This window comes from Ostrea edulis, chromosome 3, assembly GCF_947568905.1.
Source record: "Ostrea edulis chromosome 3, xbOstEdul1.1, whole genome shotgun sequence".
Taxonomy (NCBI): Eukaryota; Metazoa; Mollusca; class Bivalvia; order Ostreida; family Ostreidae; genus Ostrea; species Ostrea edulis.
This window is the reverse complement of record NC_079166.1, coordinates 76,017,091-76,036,473: the sequence shown is the minus strand read 5'-3', so window position 1 is coordinate 76,036,473 and position 19,383 is coordinate 76,017,091. Positions and strand designations below refer to the sequence as shown.

Here is a 19,383-nt window from a genome sequence, read left to right as displayed (position 1 = left end):
TTACACGACGCATCACTAGGATACTGTTGATAACAAAGCTGCATGCAAACTATCAAATCAGTCGATTGAAATGTGGCATGTAAAGTGTTTAGTTTTTTTTTTCTTTGAAGTTCCATAATGAACTTTAACTTTTTGATCCCAAAATTTAAAAACGTTTCTTTACTGAGGGTGTTTACAAGCTTTTTCTATGAAGTCCCATCGTGACCTTTGACCTTTTGATCCCTAAAAAGCATTGGGTTTTCCTCTCTCGATAACAAAACTGCATTTGAATTTTCAAATCAACCTACCAAAATGTGATATGTAGAATGTCTACCGTTGACTATGAATTTAAGTCCCGTAGTGAACTTGAATTTTGACACCGAATGCAATTGGTTTCTTTCATGATTGATGCCAAAGGTACATTATGTATATGTGTATCATATCAGTTGACCAAAAATGTGGCCTGTATAATGTCTACAAGAAGTACCGCGGTGACCTTGACCATCGAGGCTTTTTTCCCGTTTTAATCGATGGTGTTATCAGTCAGTTTCCTCCCGTGACAATTTGAATAAACCCAAAGGAAACCGACAGGAGGTAACCGACAGATAGCACCATAAAACCAAAACAACTCCCTATATTTACATTATTTATTTATCTTGGATACAATTAAAGTCAATTGGAAGTTGGATATAATTAAAGTAAACTTTTTCTAAGTAAGAGAGAAAATAAAAGTTGTTCAATAAACTGTCAGGGGGTTAATTTCTTGTCGCGAAAGAAGTGTGTGGTGGTAATCCTGCATGATGAGAAAATTAAGACATGCCCTTGCTTGTAATTTTATCTCAGACAAAGACATTGGAATCTGTAATAACAAGTATATCTCTACCTCGCCACCTGTTTTCTCTATGATATTTGAATCTCCAGTGTGTCAATTTCCCCACAACTTACAACCGGATGTAAATATCACAGTTTACAGAAAATGAAAATTAAATACGCAGGAACTATGAACATTAACATGGAATGCCTTGAGTATTTCAATTGATGATTATATTGTATCTGTTATATTGGAGGGGGGGGGGGGGGGTCGTATGCAATTAGAAAGTATTGTTGATAGTTCTGACATTAACCGTAAGAAAAAGAATAAATAATTTGTAAGCGAGGAAACTAGGTTTTGACGAGGGAATTGGAAAATAAAACTGATTTGATTACTATTGGTTTGCTAGGTATAGGTAATTGTAAGCCGATAAGCCTGCATGCTCTGGAGTAGAGACATTGTGTACATGTAATGAACATATACACACTGGGTTTTCTCCTGTGTGTTGTGTTACGAATACGTGCTGGCCAGACCCAACAGGTGTACATAGAAAACAAAGTTCGATTGAAAGGGGAAACCAAACTCTTTCTTTTAGCATAAGATAAGATTTACATTTTTTATTCCTAAAAGCACCAACAATATTTTGTTATCAATAATTTTTTTGAATAAATTCTCTAAGTCTACACAAATACCATTAAAACAGACGAAACATATTAATTTTGCACTCATATACGGTCATTTGTAAATATATTCGTATTATTTTTTCAATGTAAAAATTATCAGGACACATCCTCTTATCCAAGATACATTATCATGATATGTAGCATTAAAAATACAACACCCCCCCCCAAGAAAAACACCATACAATTAAATGTCGATTTCTTCAATAAAAAAGTGGAGATATATCAAATATGCTAAATCCTATGTATATCTGGTTTTAGTAAGGACCAATATACATGTAGGTCCCTGATTTTCGTTTTTATTATTTCTTAAATGATTCATTTGTTATACTGATATTTAATGCTAAAAAGCTGAAGATAAGCATGCCGTTCTCATTTTTTTCAACGAATGAAAAAGCCATTGTACAAGTAGTTTGCCATAACAGATAAACAACGGTACTTCACACCGCGAAGGTGTAACTCTGCCCCGCGATGAAATCCCGCGGAGAGATAGCGCAGGAAGGATTAACACCGCGAAGGGAGCGCGGACTAATACGAAATCTGCGATGGTCGTACCGTAAGGAATCACTGTTCAGCTTGCTAGTTTGTTGGGTATGTGTGGTAATCAACAGCACCAAGTGTGATAATTTATGCAAAACGGCTTCGTCATGCAGGCAGATTCAAGGAACTTCTGTAAATTCCGGCCTTCTAGTGCCTTTAGTTTGATTGCATTGTTAGGATGATATTCATTTAATCTCTGATGATCAGTGGTGGATCCATGATTTGCTAAAAGTTGGGGCGGCAATAGTTTGCTGGGGGCTCCAGTGTTTTGAGTCTTCTTAGGTTCTTTTTATAGGTTCTTTTAGCTTTACTTCATACGCATGATAATATTAATAGATATCAAAAAGGGGGAGAGACTCTAATTCCGCCACAGGTGAAATCCACGTTTATGGGCCAACATTGATTTCAATGTACATATCATTCAAAATCATGACTATTCATAACGGGCAACAGTGAAACAACATCACTATAGCTGTATTTGATTCGCATACAGAGGACGACTCCTCGGTTTTCACACGTATCAGACGCGTCGCTTTAAGTCATACAACTGAAATTGACACTATTTCGTGTAATTCTAAGTCATTGACGGGGGTACTGTTAGCAAATGCGTAAAAAGTGGTTTAAAAGGACTTCCCATCTTAGTGTGTTATTACCAGGGGCATAGCAAGGACTATTTCAATGTGTAGGCCGAACGATGAAGGTTTGACCGAGGTGAGAAACGCCGGAAGGGGGGGGGGGTGCGGGAGAGGGTTGCCCCTTTCCGCTGGGGGGTTGCTCGGGGTGTCACCACAGAAATATGTTTTGAACTGTTGGGACTCATTTGCATTACTCTGAGCATCAAAATAATTTTAATACATATTAAATATTGTATAACTTTTCAAAGATTTGTAATTGTTAAGTCGAGTGAGTCATTGTGATCACAATAAGTTTATAGAAAATATGCAACCATTATTTATGTCATGTAGAATGCATTATAAAAAGAAAAGGCCGGACGGAACAATAATTTTATATCCGATTTTATAAACTAGAAATATATATGAACATATTATTTTTGCAAATATATATGGACAAAATGTGTTTTGAAAAAAAAATGTATAGGCAAGTGCCTACTCGAGCCTAACGAAGTTTCCGCTTCGACTGGTACATATATAGCAATATCCGGTGTCGATGATGCGTAGTGTATTTTATCATATACCAGTAGAAGGCCAATCTCTAAATGTTACAAAAAGCGTGACACAATTACATTTATCGAAGGAGATATGAGGTAATTCACATATTTCAGAGAAATCATCATCACAAAAAAATATCAATAAAGAGGCCCACGGGCCTTATCGGTATCCTGGATACTAGTGAAAAAGTATCACTACTTCCATGGGCTACGAAATCTAGAAAACACAAATTCCTGTTCTGAATATCTAAATTTTAATGTTCAGCAACAATATAAAACACGATGTGTTCTTAAAACTTCACTGCCTTCAAAAGTGCATACACCAATGAAAGGCTCTAAATAGTAGGTGTATTAACATTAAAACATCAAAAGATATGAAGGGGCATCGTGGCCAAGTGGTTAGAATATCGCGTTCAAAATCACGCGCGTTCAAAATCACGCGGCCTCTCACCTCTGTCGGCGTGGGTTCGAATCCCGCTCGCGCTGATAAGTGAGAAAGTTTCCCAGTTTACTTTCGGAAGGTCGGTGGTCTCTTCCCAGGTATACTGTATCTGGGTTCTCTCTTCCACCAACAAAAACTGGGCGCCACCAGATAACTAAAAAAATCGTTGCGTGTGGCGGCAAACATCAGTCAATCAAAACATATAACTAATTTGGACTCATAAGCCTGGGTTTTAATTGAAATTCAACATTTTTTGTACATCCTTTTCTGCTATTCCTAAGTATGCATTTAGATTCATTACAGTATCAGCAAACTTACACATAAATACTATATACTAAGTTTGGCCCCACCCTGGGGTCAGAAACATTACTCTAGGATCATCAAATTTACAATTTTCATAAAAGACTACCTGCTCTATCCATTTAGTTTCAATTTAGTATAAAGCACTAAAGAAGATGTTTTAAGTGTTTTACACATAAACACTATATAACAAGTTTGGCCCCATCCTGTGGTCAGAACCCCTACCCCAGAGATAATGAAATTTACAATTTTGGAAGAGACCTTCCTGCTTCCCATCACCATGCATTTAGTTTTTGTTACACGTGTGCGGTTCTTGAGAAGAAGAATTTTGAAAATTAGTCAATTTTCGGCAGTTTTTTTTTTTCGCCGCACCTAAGGCACCAGGGGTGCAGAAATCCTGAAATTTAAAAATTATGCCCCCTTGTTCCAAAGACGTTTCATGCCAAATATAAAAAGAATTGGAGTGATAGTTATCAAGAAGAAGATAAAAATGGATATTGTTCACACATTTAATAACTGACAATTTTGACCCCACCTTGATACATGTACCAATACCAATACCCCTGGGATCATGAAATTTACAATTTTGGGAAAGGACTACCTGCTCTTTCTAAATATCTATTTAGTGTCAATATACTATCAACAGCACTAAAGAAGTTGTTATTTAAGTGTTTTACACATAAACACAATATAACAAGTTTGCCCCGTCGTAGGGTCAGAACCCCTACCCCGGGGATCATGAAATTTACAAATTGGTAGAGGCCTGCCTGCTCTCCATCACCATGTATTTAGTTTTTCATACACGTGTGAGGTTTTTTGAGAGAAAGATTTTTGAAAATTGGTCAATTTTCGGCAGTTTCTGCCCCGTACCTAAGACACTAGGAGTGCAGGAATTCTGAAATTTACAATTTATGTTCCCTTGTTCCAAAGATACGTCATACTAAATATGAAAAGAATTGGAATGATAGTTATCAAGAAGTTAAAAATGTCTATTGTTCACATATTTATTAACTGACCATTTTGACCCTACCCTGATACCAGAACCCCCCCCCCCCCCCCCCCCCCCCGGGATCATCAAATTTACAATGTTGGTAAAAGACTATCTCCTCTTTTTAAATATTTATTTAGTTTCAATATTGTATCAATAGCACTAAAGAAAATGTTATTTAAGTGTTTTACACATAAACACTATATACTGAGTTTGCCCCCCCCCCCCCCTCCTCCTCTGCGGTCAGAATCCCTACCACGGGGATCATGTAATTTACAATTTTGGTACAGGCCTTCCTGCTCCCCATCACCATGCGGATGACGGACGATGCACGACGGCGGACGACAACCGATTGCAATAGGTCACGATTGCAATAGGTCTACTCAGGTGACCTAAAAAGGGAGGGGATTAGTAATATCCATAGTTCAGATGTCTGTGGTGAAAACATGATTTAATGAGTATACGGGTGAAATGCATTGTTGAATTGAATTTCAAAAAGTTGATCTTGTATATATATATATATATATATATATATATATATATATATATATATATATATATTGCGCCTGAAATGGAAGCTAAACATTGATTAAAATCAGGAACTGTAGATTTCGCGGGCCTATTACCCGCTCATTGCTTTATGATCAGCTGAATGGCTTATCAAAATTGCAGTGGCGGATTGAAGGGGGGGGGGGGGAGCCGGCGCCCCTCCCATTATAATTAAATCGAGGTATCTTGTTTATAAAAATGTACTAAACGATAAAAAAAAAAACAACAATTTCTTCCACTCCCATGGAAATAAATGAGAAATTATTTTGATATTTTGAATTAATTTATTGGGAGAATTTAATTTTTTTCAAAACCCTTAAAATTTGCGTCATTTAACAAATTTCACTTTATCAAAAATTATTGAAAATAGTATGAATGACTTAAATAGGAGACATATTTTCAAGCCCTATAAGATCTGTAAAATTCAGCAGCTTTCGGAGCTTAACCCTCCCTGGGTCCCCATTAGGGCTTCGCCCTGGACCACCTCAAGGCGGTCCCCAGATCCCCTAATTCATAAAATGGTACCCCCCGTAACCGCAATTCCTGGATCCGCCCCTGATATTAATTAATCGGCCGGGTATAATGGAAAGTTATTGTGAATCTAAAAGCAATGAAATCATTTAGTTTAACTATTTAGTAAAGAAAAACTAATTTGGTATTTGATTGGTTGATTGCGTTTTTACGCCGATCTGGCAATATTTTAGCCATTTTATGTCGGTTGAATAGATGAAATATGTTTAGTTTTGAGTGTTTGGGTTTCCCTGACGGCCCCAGTGAGCCTTCTCTCTCGAAAATCAGGGAAACGATCTTTTGCGTGCCGGGGGGTTGTGCTCCTTAATACGCGACATCCGTTAACGTTCCATCCAAATGATCTAAAGGTTAAGAATATTTACTCAGGAAAAAATACAGATCATTTCGTTTATATCAACAGTTGTATTATCAAAGTATTCAACCTTGTCTGTAAAAATCCCATTTTTGTAAATGTTGTATAATGTAATGGTGGTCAATATTTGTAAAATGTTTTGCATTGATTACACATTACCAAATTAAAAAGTATATCCCTTACAGACATAAAATCATTGCATTCTAAAAGTATGTGATGTAGAGTTAATGGACAGTCACAAGATATACATTCAGACCGAAGTCCTCTGTTCAGTAGGTGATATTGGGTCAATTTTGAATGTACGGTGCGTATTCTAGAATGTCCTGGCGTTCCATTACGAAGTGACACAGTTTGTTTACTTTTCAATGAATAGAATAAAGTTTACTTGCGTCACATGAATCCCAGAAGATGTGCCATAGGGAATTTACATATAGTTTTGTGAAATATTCTAAATCAGTGTAGGGGATTTTTAAAGTGTGCAATGTCATCTTAAAGTACTTTTTTGCCGACCACGGGAAAATGTGCATTTAAGAAAAACTTGAAATTCTATGGCGTATACTTTGAATTTCAAACTTTTTATGACACATGTTCTTCAAAACACAAAACAAAATATTTTCCTTATCAATGATTGATTTAAAACTGAAATTTTGAACTGCATGACTGGTTGTGTGCACATTAAAATAATCAAAATAAATTTACTGCCCAACTCATAAACACATTTATTGGTTTATAAATAAGGTGGAAACTAAATACTTTCACTCTAACATTGAATGTGGCGATGTACGATATTTTCAGTTCGCTTTAATTTGTGTTTGAGCACAAATCAGTTGACGCGACTATCATCGTCGATCGATTGATTTCCCGATTGTGAACACATGTGTACATGTATATGTGTCCTTGAATTTGAAAGGTCCATGCAATTGTTACAGAATAAGCAGAAACCGCAATTTCAAAGACACCGACTTTTCTAAGCCCATGCAACCACCACGGTGGCCGAGATGTTAAGGCGTTCGCCCCGAATGCGAAAGACCGGGGTTCGAATCCAGACCACGACAGACCTAAGTCGTTAAAACAGGTAGTGGCAGTTCCATCTCCAAATGATCAGCATCAGGTGTGAATGTCAAGGGTTCTCGGAGATGACCTTAACAACGGATGACCCGTGTCACAGTAGGTGTGCCACACTAAAGATCCCTCACTGTTCAATGGCTGTAAGCGCCAAACACAGGCCTAGATTTGAAGCCCTTTACCGTGGTGACGTGTCCATATGAGTGAAAAATTCTCGAGCGAGATGTTAAGCAAGATACAATCAATCAATCAACCAATCTAAGCCCATGCTAAAGCGAGAGCTTTCAGTCCGCGGGGCACCGTGTTTTTTACCTGTACTGTATTATGATCGATGATATTCCGTCTGCGTGTAAGAATTTTCGAATATGTGAAATATCGCTGTTGATATTAGAGTGCATTTCTAATAATATTTTGGTTGTTTTTCAATTTACATATTGACTGACGGTAGAAAAGTGAGTTTTACAGAAATTATGCATTTACACGTTGAATACGTACACACGTTTTACGACCTATTTAGTGCTAGCGCTGAACCTTGCATCTGTTTGTAAAGAAGTGCCAAGATCCACACCACCTTCAGCCGAGTGACTGCATAGAGGAGTTGATACAATAAACATAAAAACAAAAACAAAAAAACACATACCCACACAAATCAAACATTAAAACATTAAAAAATAAGAGGCCCATGGGCCACATCGCTCACTTGAGTCAACTTGGTCCATATCAGATATATATTTGCATGTAAAACCGTAGTCCCTATTATGGCACTAAGGTAGCCCTGGAGGCCAAGGTTTTTGCAAACTTGAATCTACACTACATCAGAAAGCTTTCATGTAAATGTGAACCTCTTTGGCCCAATGGTTCTTGAAAAAAAGATTTTAAAAGATTGTCCCTATATATTTGTATGCAAAACTTTGATCCCCTATTGTGGTCCCATCCTACCCCAGGGGGCATGAATTGAACAAATTTAACTCTGCACTATGTTAGGAAGCTTTCATGTACCTATCAGTTTTTCTGGCTCAGTGGTTCTTGAGAAGATTTTTAAAGATTTCCTCTGTATATTTGTATGTAAAACTTTGATCTCCTATTGTGGTCCCATCCGACCTCCGGGGGCCATCATTTTAAGAAACTTGAATCTGCACTATATTAGAAAGATTTTATATAAATTTCAGCTTTTCTAGCTCAGTGGTTCTTGAGAAGAAGATTTTTAAAGATTTTTCCTATATATTTGTATGTAAAACATTTGATCCCCTTTGTGATCTCATCCTACCCCCGGGAGCCATCATTTTAACAAACTTGAATCTGCATTATATGAGGAGGCTTTCATATGAATATCAGCTTTTCTGGCTCAGTGGGTCTTGAGAAGAAGATTTTTAAAGACTTTTCCTATATAGTTGTATGCAAAACATTGATCCCTTATCGTGGCCCTATCCTACCTCCGGGGACCATGATTTTAACAATTTAGAATCTGTACTACCTAATAAAGCTTATCTATGAATTTCATCTTTTCTGACCCATTGGTTTTTGAGAAGATTTTTTAATGACCCTACTCTATTTTTATCTTTTCTTGATTATCTCCCCTTGGAAGATGGCCTGTCCCTTTATTTTAAGAATGTTGAATTCCTTTTACCTAAGGGTGCTTTGTGCTAACTTTGGTTGAAATTGGCCCAGTGGTGTTTGAGAAGAAGACAAACATTTTAAAAGTTTACAGACGGACAGACGGTCGGACAGACAGACGGGCGGACGCCGGAATACGGGTGATCAGAAGAGCTCACTTGAGCTCTTAGCTCAGGTGAACTAAAAACGGGGAAAAAAAATGAAAGATCGAAATCCGATCTAAAAAATAGCCGCTTCCAAAATACTGTACATAACATATTGCAATATACTTGATTGTGTGTATTTGAAACTATAGCAGATGAATATAATTCATTTGAGATGCAATGTTCCACTATATGTGGTGAAAGCCGTTCTCAATTACGAGTTCCATCGGACGTCTGGGTTTTCTGTTTTACTAAAATTTAGTTCGTGTATCAGTTAATATGATGTCATCGCTATGCGATTACTAACATTAACAGGGGCTAAGCCCGTTTTAGTTCGAACTCTGTGATGCCTTGAATAAATCTATATTGATGCATTACAGAATCCTGGATCAAAACGGGATTACCCCCTGTACTGACGTTTAGTATCTCAGAAATCAATGATGACACAAAATATATCTTCTTCTTACAGAGTTTCATACTCCCATACAACAATTTTACATATATTAACCATATCTATATTCTGTATTATAATGGTGTAATCTTTATGTTTAGCTGAAATGTCACCAAGTCTTGTGAAATCTGTGTGTCCCAACTAATTCCGAGACTTATAGTAGACATTGGAACTTTTTTACACATACGGGATTGTTTCCGTAGACCTTTATATATACACTGAAATCCACTGTATCATTAATTATAAATACCTTAATGTACAAAACGATACCCTAGCTTTAAACAATATACATCGATAGATTAATACATGATTGATCTATTTATAATTAGATAAACATTAGATTGAATACAGTTGTTTCACAATCTGTTTAATACTTACATGTCTGTGACACTTTATCACAGATACTCGTGTTCTCCATGATGACGTGGGTCAGTATGTTCATCTGTAGACGGCGTATGAGTAAGGAATCACAGGACGGGCCGTCACTAATGACACATTTCTCTCCAGACTTCCTGGTGTATATCCATGATCTCAGATACCTCACTGCTGTAGTATAACTGGATATATAATACACGTAGAACATTGAAACACTACGTACTATACTACGTTCTGTAACACGGTACATGGTCTCGTCCTTGACGTCCTCAGTGATGTCTACTCCGTCCTGATCCCAAAGAAATCCACGTGACTTCAGTCCGCCCAGAGTCCGCTGAGTCTCCTCACTTGTTACACGGTTCTCACCATACATCTGCTTTCGTATCTCATGAAGAATGTCCAGCCAGTCTGTATCAGTAAAGTCGGGGGTACCGGAGTCAGAACACAGAAAACAGAATAACACGGACACCTCGTCATCAGACAGGGAGGAGAACTGGTCTGGAAAAAAATACTACCATGAAAGTTGAAAGTCATAAGTCGCAGTCTTTGTTGTTTTTGTTCAAAAATATATAAACAGGATATTTTCAGCGGAGTCTGATTATGATTGATAATGGTTGAACAGTTTTCTTTAATTAATCATCAGAAACATTTCAACAGAACACTGCATGGATAATTACATGTACCAAACATGATTGTAGTTTTCATTAAATTAAATGTCTAAGTATGTAGGCTATATGTTGTAGAAATGGGTCTCAGAAAGTATAATTATAGCACAAGAATGTACATATATACGCATAGAAAGAAATACTTTTTCAATATAGGCCCTATGTTGACAAATTATTACTTTCTTCCTAAGCGTATATGTGTGTGATAGGGGAGGGTAGTTCTTGGGTATGAATATAGAGATCCAGATCCAGCTTTACACAGGCTTTCCCTGACCCAACTTTCCAGACATAATTGTCTATGATCTGACGTTTCTGATGACGCAATAAAGAGTCAGAATAGCTCATGTAATTTAACATCGTCATCGATTTTAGAGTAATGACTTTGGAATAAGTTATAGGCAGATTTAGGGTTTTAGATACTTTTCACAATCTCCACCCCAACTCATTTACACTTTTTTGGTTGTGTACACAACATTTTAGGGAGATGTTGAGACACGTTTATACAAGAGGATGCTGTTATTTTACTACGTAGTGTGTTTGATTCCTAAGTTCTAGTCTTCGTTGTAACTGAGTTACATGTAAAAGGTTCTCCCAATAGGCCGGGGGTCTGCGGTAAATGGAGCAAAATCCTGCATTTTGAGCATTCCCTGGCACTTCTTTTTAACTTTTGAATTTTATGCTTCTTAATAAAAAAAAATTAAAAAAATTAATGTTACATATACTTTTTAAGAATTCTTAAGTGATTCTTGTATCTGCCGAAAATATCGTAAATATATATCAGTGTGTCGTCTTATTTATTCTATAATTAAATGATATAATGCTGTTGATAAATTTGAATGATACAATTAGGCCTACATGTAAGTATATGCACTTTTCTGATAATTTTGACTCAAAGTCTCGTTGAAATTGAATAAGAAATTCTTTTGGTCCCCCTCTGGATTTGCCCTTCTAAGTAACACCTTTATCGGGAACAGATTAGCGATAGATTGATTGTTGGGGGGGGGGGTGTTCGGTTTTTCATTTTACGTCCAGTCGAGAATGTTTCGCTCATACAAAGATCGAAAATTCAAAGAAAATGTTCAGTTTACAAATATTTTATTGATGGATAATATCTTCAATATTATCTTAGAAAATAGATTCCATTAAAGTTACAAAGGTGTATATCCAAAATGTCTTCATCCTCGCACTATTTAGGAATAGAACCAGGCAGATATTTTAATGCAATCAGAACTAATAGATGTTGTACTTTTGTGGGAATAATATTGAAGATGAATACCATTTTATATTAGTTATAATTATATATACAGAACTACGGGGGAAAACATATTAAGAAATATTCCTATAAAAAACCATCAATGTTTAAATTAAGGTAAGGTTTGCAACAACAGGGAGATAACTCTTGATATACCTCAATTCACTTCGCGCTTTATGACGTCATAATGAAAACATGCGTCACGTCATAGTTGTGTCGAGGGAAAGCGTCATAATATTTACTTGTTGTCTACTACCGCTCAAACTTCCACCAGAGTTCGTTTGCTCACAAACCAAACTCTTCCACTTAGACATTATGGGATAGCGATTTCTTAGGCCGCGTATACTGTGACGTCATTGTAGAATGACGAAAAAACATAACGTCAAACGTAAACAACTTTTAAAACAAGAAGGTAAACCAAACTCCCCGTCAAAGCCTCATTACGTCACCTACGAATATACCTCTCCTATCAATCGTAACTACTCGGCTAATTCCGTAACTGCAAATGAACCTCGTATGTGGATCGACGCCATCAGAGTTGGTTGTTACGTATACATAAACGTAACTTTGACGTCACAGTCGTACGTTACACTATGAAACGTGAACTTTCAAATGTATCTAAGATATTAGACACATCTAAGGTATTGTACCACTATCAATTTCCACCTGCATGTTATGTATTTGAGTAAATAAGACGTTCATGACACCAAAACTAAATCTGTGGTGAAAATATAAATAACATTATTCAGGGATTCGGTTCTGGCCTTTTAACTCTCATCCACGGGCGCGCTTCCGGCGAAGAAATGCATCGATTTGATGCAATTCTTGCGCCGATCCACGTCCGAGTCTTCTTACCGGTTACGGGAAAAGACAAGTGCATGATTGGATTGCTCTCCTATGTGACGCAGCATAATATACAGATCTGTATATTGTGAGTCACAATATACATATTTGTATATTGTGAGTCCGCGATTATCACGCAGGCAAATGACACTAAAGAAGTAGGTCGTAGATAAAAGTTTGAAGATATTGACATTAAGAGCATTAATATAAAAGTATGGATTTTATTTTAAACATAAAATGATCAAAAGATCATTAAAAAGTAGGGATGCTCTGTTCAAATTATTGTGTAATGTAATGAACTTGATGTTTACGTTCTTGTTTTGATGGTTGTTTATGTTTGACGTTATGTTTTTTCGTCATTCTACAGTGACGTCACAGTATACGCGGCATATGAAATCGCTATCCCATAATGCCTAAGTGGAAGAGTTTGGTTTGTGCGCAAACGAACTCTGGTGGAAGTTTGGAAGGTAAACATCAAGTTCATTACTTTACACAATAATTTGAACAGAGTCTCCCTACTTTTTAACGATCTGTTGATCATTTTATGTTTAAAATAAATTCCATACTTTTATATTAATGCTCTTAATATCAATATCTTCAAACTTTTAACTGCGAACTACTTCTTTGGTGTTATTTGCCTGCGTGATAATTGCGGACTCGCAGTATACAAATCTGTATATTGTGCTGCGTCACATAGTAGAGGTCTATTCGTAAATGACGTAATGAGGCCTCGACGGGGAGTTTGACTACCGCTGTCAAGTGTCGAGCGGCGTATGTGTAACCCTCTATGACAAAATAATAATAATAATGTTTCTCAAATGATCATTTATAAATTATTTTCTTTGATATTATAGAAGTCTACATTTTTGGGAGTTGAACTATGTTCAATCTCCCTTGGTCATCACGCACTTTTCTGCGCAGTAATTTGTATTGATTTGTATAGTGGTCGTCAGCGGGGGTTCTGTGTCAGCTGATTTACTCCTAGGTAAATCAACATAAACTTTTATAAACATCCGCCATTAAATAATCCATGTAACTTTTCTGAATTAATCTAATTTTGATAATTGACATGTAAGTAAATGCGATGATATTGTATTCAAATCAATTTGAATACAAGATTTCGATCAAATTGATACTGATATACATAGAAAAATAAACGATAATTAACATTATTTGACTAGTGTTTCATTTTTAGCGGAGTTGCGATGAAGTCGAACTCGGCGTATGATCTGATGAAGTGCCTTTGGGCGAGCAGGCGGGCACGCATCAACATTTCATTTCCGCACCATAGCTCTTGAGCAAATTATAGGATCTCATTCAAACTTAGATGGATCGTCACCCTCAGTACGATGAGAAAGTATATTGATTATGGGGTCACTAGGTCAAAGGTTAAGGTCACAGTGGCTACAAATAGACTGAAATTTGGAGAAAATTTTGTTTTCCGCACCATAGCTCTTGAACGAATCATACGATCTCCTCAGTAAGACCAGGAAGTCTATCGATTCTGGGGTCAAAGGTCAAGGTCACTGACCATAAATAGACTGAAATTTGGAGAAAATTTTGTTTCCCACACCATAGCTCTTGAACGAATTATAGGATCTCAATCAAACTTAGATCGATTGTCACCCTCAGTAAGACAAGAAGCCTATCGATTCCGGGGTCACAGGGTCAAAGTCACAGTGGCTATAAATAGACTGAAATTTGGAGAAAATTTTGTTTTCTGCACTATAATTTTTTAACAAATTATAGGACCTCAATTAAACTTAGATGGATTATCGCCCTTGATGAGACAAAGAAGCCTACTGATTTTGGTCAAGGGTTAAAGGTCAAGGTCACAAAGGATTTAAGTCGGCTGAAATTTATGTACGCAAAATTTTGCTCCCTGCTTGATAATTCTTGCAAACTTTTCTGCCGGTTCCCTCTATGCCCATTCTTTGCGCAACTCGGTTTGTGCATCTCCGATGCCGGACGATTTTTAATTTTTTTGCATTTCAATTATTTTGAGTTATTATACAATCATTTGCCATTCCATTGATCCTCTACAGGACTGTAGTATACTCAGGTGACAGTTTAGCATATTGGACTACCTTTTCAAGTAATGAATCCTTAGAATTAGCTACAACTAGGATTAAACTTGAATGTATATATACAGGGAAAAAAACTTCTTCATAACTGCAAGGCATTGATAACCATATTGATTTGAATGTTTGGGCCAAAATATGTGGTCACATTTTTCATGAGAATATAAAGGGGTGAAATTCTAGAAAACAACAACATGATTTCAGTTACTCGAGGAGCGTTGTGGACCATGGGCTTTCCATTATCTATGTTTGCTGTTGTAACGCTTTGAAAAACAACAACAGTTGATTTGTATCTAAAATCATGATAATATTCAGTCATTTATCTCCCTATCCTTCCAGTGCTATATGTTCTAACTGAATTTCCACAATGTTCAACTCCCATGAGTACTTTCAGTACTTTGATTTTATATATACATATGTAGTATGCGCTACGGTTAATTTCCGTTAAAATTATATTGTGAACATGTAATCTCTGCAAATCTTGCTAGGGAAAGTAGGATTTATTTTGACGCTGTTATAATCGATCATTGTTTGTGAATAGTATCCTCAAAGACAAGGTTCGACATCAACGAAGCTAGGAATTCTTATGTCATTCACAAGCATTTCTAAAAATAAACCTGCCAATGCTTTATCTCTCTAATTACATGCACTTTATATTTCAATGCTATGAAATCTACTTGGGCCGACAGAGCGATTTATCGCATGAACTTTTAAATGTAGAAAACGCGACTGATTTGATCACGTAAGAATAAAAAGGTGTCTTCTCTAGTATATCTTAAAATAGTCTGAATTTTGTCTGAGGAACATCTGCATATCGTCGACTTTTAAAACATATTTATTAGTGTCATTTTTACTAGATTTACGTTACCCCCCCCCCCTTCTAGATCCACCACTGACCGGGCTTTATATTGTCGTGAAGGTTACAGTTGTGTGTTAAACTTTGTAAACAGACATCAAGCAATAGAACAAGAAGAGGTCATTTATTTCAAAGATGTAGTATATAAGATAGGTTCAGATTGATGTAACACGGAATTTATGACTCGGAAGCAGGACCATGGAAAACCCGCTGGGATATTCAAAATATTATATTGTATTGAATTTAGAAAAAAAACAACTCAACATCTTAATTTCTAATAAATGTGATACTACAATACTTGACAAATACATACAACTATCATTTATCAGTTTGGGGATGCAATTGTATCTTATTCATGGAAATATTCACTGCACTCTTCAAAAGTTGTGCAATTATAAAATAAAGTGACAAATCTCATAAATGAAATAATTCTTTTTAATATCTTACCATGGAAGCAAAACCCGGTGGGTAGTAATTATATCTGCTTTCTTAAAGCAATACAAGCTGTAACTGACGGAAATAAATTAAAAAATAAAAGAACAAATAGTCAACATATATGTGAATGAATATATAGAACTTAATAGGATCAAAGTGAATCTGAAGCAATAAACCCGTCAAATCAGCAGAAAATAAAGATTCATGAATCATTGTCATCCTGTCAGTAATTCCTGGGCCTCGTTCAAAATCGTAGCGGCTAGCCTAGCTGCTAGGCTAGATATCTAGGTCTATTGAACGCACTGTATGAATTAACGCTTATTATCTCTACGTAGGGCTAGCCTGGCACATCGTTCAAGATCGTACCGCTACCGAGCCCTTCGTAGCCGTTACGATCTTGAACGCAGCCCTGATCGTAACCTCCGATGTGCATTGACCTTGGAGGTCACCAGTTCGGAAAACGCGAAAGAGAGGCACTGAGCACGTGTTAGATTTGTTAACAGTTTAACATGCCAATTTTATAGAAAATTCACAATCAAAATTTCATTTGAGTGGCACATTTGCGCAATTATTACCTTTTTACACTTGCATAGTATTTTAGTCATTCATGAAACAACGTAGTATTTTAAATCAAACGACACGTGTAGTTCCTCGCGTTTGTATATGGCCTCGGTCTCAGCAACCCGATCATGTTCGGCAATCATCGTTCCCATGTCCGTGTAGACGACACAATGGCGGTTTATACAAAACGTTCATTGTATGTGTGCTCTCAAACAATATTCCCTTGTTTATTTTGCAGAATTTTTCTTCAGATCTTTGGGATTATACTAATTGAACTGGGTGGTGTTATTTGGCAATCTAATTAAAACCAGATCCTAAAATCCGCTCACTTAGATCGCTACACTAGGCCTATTGTAGCGATTGTGAGCGTATTCTAGGATCTGATTTTAATCAGATTGTGTTATTTGGTGAATAATTGGATAGTTGAAAAAATACCGTCAGTTACAGCTTGTATTGCTTTAAATGTTTACGGTCCAAATATTATGTTTAAAATGAAATTTTTCTGACGTAGACCTTGTAAAGCTGCTCAATATGCATATTTTGTTGCCATGACAACCAATTTAAATTTTACTCAAGATATAAAAAATGCTACTTTTTGTGTTTTAAAATTATCTTTTTCTACCAATTAGTATAATCTTACAGATAATACTCTTTTTAAAAATTATACCAGGTTTTTACCCCACAAGTCTGCCTCGTGTAGTTTTTATACCACTAGAATTCCTTTTTGTACTAAGATCCCGAAAATGTAAAACACACAAAAATAAGCCTATCTGATCAAAAACCGACACCGGCAAGTTTTTCCAAAAAATCAACTTTTAAAAGATAAATTCCTACTGAACATACTAGTATGCAACATGACTCTGTTCGCTACATGTCAAAATAATGCAAACCTTACCTTAATACAAATGTTTAACACCGAAAATTTCAAAGAAATTTGTAACCTTGGAAAAAATATATATAATAGCATAATACTAAGAGAAAGTTGTAATCCGTGACTTTACTATTTGTAATTACGTACATATATACGTTCTCCAGTAGATATACCACGTCATGTTTATGTTCATATTGTTTGTAACGCTGTACCGATAAGCTGTAAAGCTTAAAGTAATGAAGATCTTGAACTTGAGATGTCACCAGCTGTAGGAGAAGTACAGGTACCGTGCAGACCTATGTTTGTCGCTTAGGACCATAGCAGTGAGGGTTCTTTATCGTGCCAACTCTTGTCGCGACACTGAGCCTCCGTTTTGAAGGTCATATCCGAAGAACTCGTGATTCTCACTTCTAAATCGTTAAGTTGCTAAAACGGGGATAGAAAATGGAAAGCAAAACGGAACAGAATTTATGAATTAGAATGATTAATATAGATAACACCACAAATCGGGAAAAAATATTCATTTTGGTTAAAATCAACAATTTTGGAATTGTTTACAAGCGATAAAACAACTTTATCTTAAAATTTTGCATTATAAATTGATTAACCGAATTTAGCTAAACGCTAGTAAACGAGTTTTACAAGAATTTTGAAATTTCTGCAGACAGAGATGTTAGCGAGCAGTGACACCTATGGGTAGAGAATGAAAAGAACACACGTGGTTCATAACCACCACCACCCCCCTCGTGGCAAAACGTCATTAAAGCACATGTACATGTATTTACACATAATACCGTGTATGTGTGTACTTACAACAGGAATTGTGATATGTATAAAATTACAATAATCCATGATCGTATTAAGTCAACAAGTTAAACATATTGTGTTTAATTGATTATTTTTTAACTAACAGAGACTTGGTGACCGCAGTACTCCAATACTAAATAGGGAGGGTTTAGAACTGGCAGTTCATTTCTAAACTAAATACTTGTATACGTTAAGATTTAGGTTAATTGTGAGATGAATTTTAACTCCATTCAAGCATATAGGCCTATACATTTTGTGTTCGCCTTTTAGCTATTTGATATATTGTGAAATGAATCTGTTAATTCCTCGGTAAATGTACGAACTTTCACATATATTCATCCCAAATGAGACAAAACTTTTTTCAATACACCGGACTCGTTCGCTGTAAAATTTGATGTGATACATTATATGGTTATTGAACTTATATTGGTGAATATCGGCACGAGTTGGGTGCAAAAATACACGAGCTTTCGAGCTTGCATGCATTAGCTTCTTTACATCGTTAGGTAGCAGGGGACAGTTTCGCACTATCAACTTAAAAAAATGAAAATAGCCCATATCTAAAGTGATATTACATATGTAAAAATGTATACAATAATTTTAGGATGCATGTTAAATGTAGCTGAGTGCTTGATAAAAAGGTCCATATACAACATGTAGGTGTCACCATGATTCCTAGCATATAGATGGGTGCAAATACGAAACTAAGACACGTGGTCAGATGCTGAAGAATTCCGGTGAAAACATGCATTGTCCAGCAAAAGGTCTGTAGCTGAGAGGGAAGGTGGATGGCCCCATATGAAATGTAGATTTTTAAGAAGGACAGTTCTTGATTGTGCACAGTGTCTAAATCTCCATTCTTGGTACTCTGATGGTATTTGTGTGGAGGGGGGGGTGCGGATTATCCCAAATGAGAGAAAATCAAAGCAAAAAAGGGGCACCTGCTCAGAGCATGTTTTGTGCACCAGCACCAGTATTTATAGGTTACATGTAATGTAGGGTCATAATTTATTAACTACACCAA

At 36.3% G+C, this 19,383-nt stretch overlaps 1 protein-coding gene across 3 annotated transcripts in view; it reads right to left on the bottom strand.

The window, feature by feature from the left end:
• LOC130052877 (uncharacterized) overlaps window positions 1-18,635 on the bottom strand; it is a 46,551-nt gene extending 27,916 nt beyond the window's left edge. The window contains exons 1-2 of one of the 3 annotated variants that reach the window (XM_056159028.1): window positions 17,765-18,635; window positions 9,992-10,486 (exon numbers count right to left, since the gene is read on the bottom strand). In XM_056159028.1, coding sequence (XP_056015003.1) covers window positions 9,992-10,361 — 370 coding nt within the window. In that variant the 5' untranslated portion in view covers window positions 10,362-10,486; window positions 17,765-18,635. The other 2 variants (XM_056159029.1, XM_056159030.1) reach the window with 2 other exon arrangements.
• Between the last annotated feature and the right edge of the window lie 748 nt (window positions 18,636-19,383).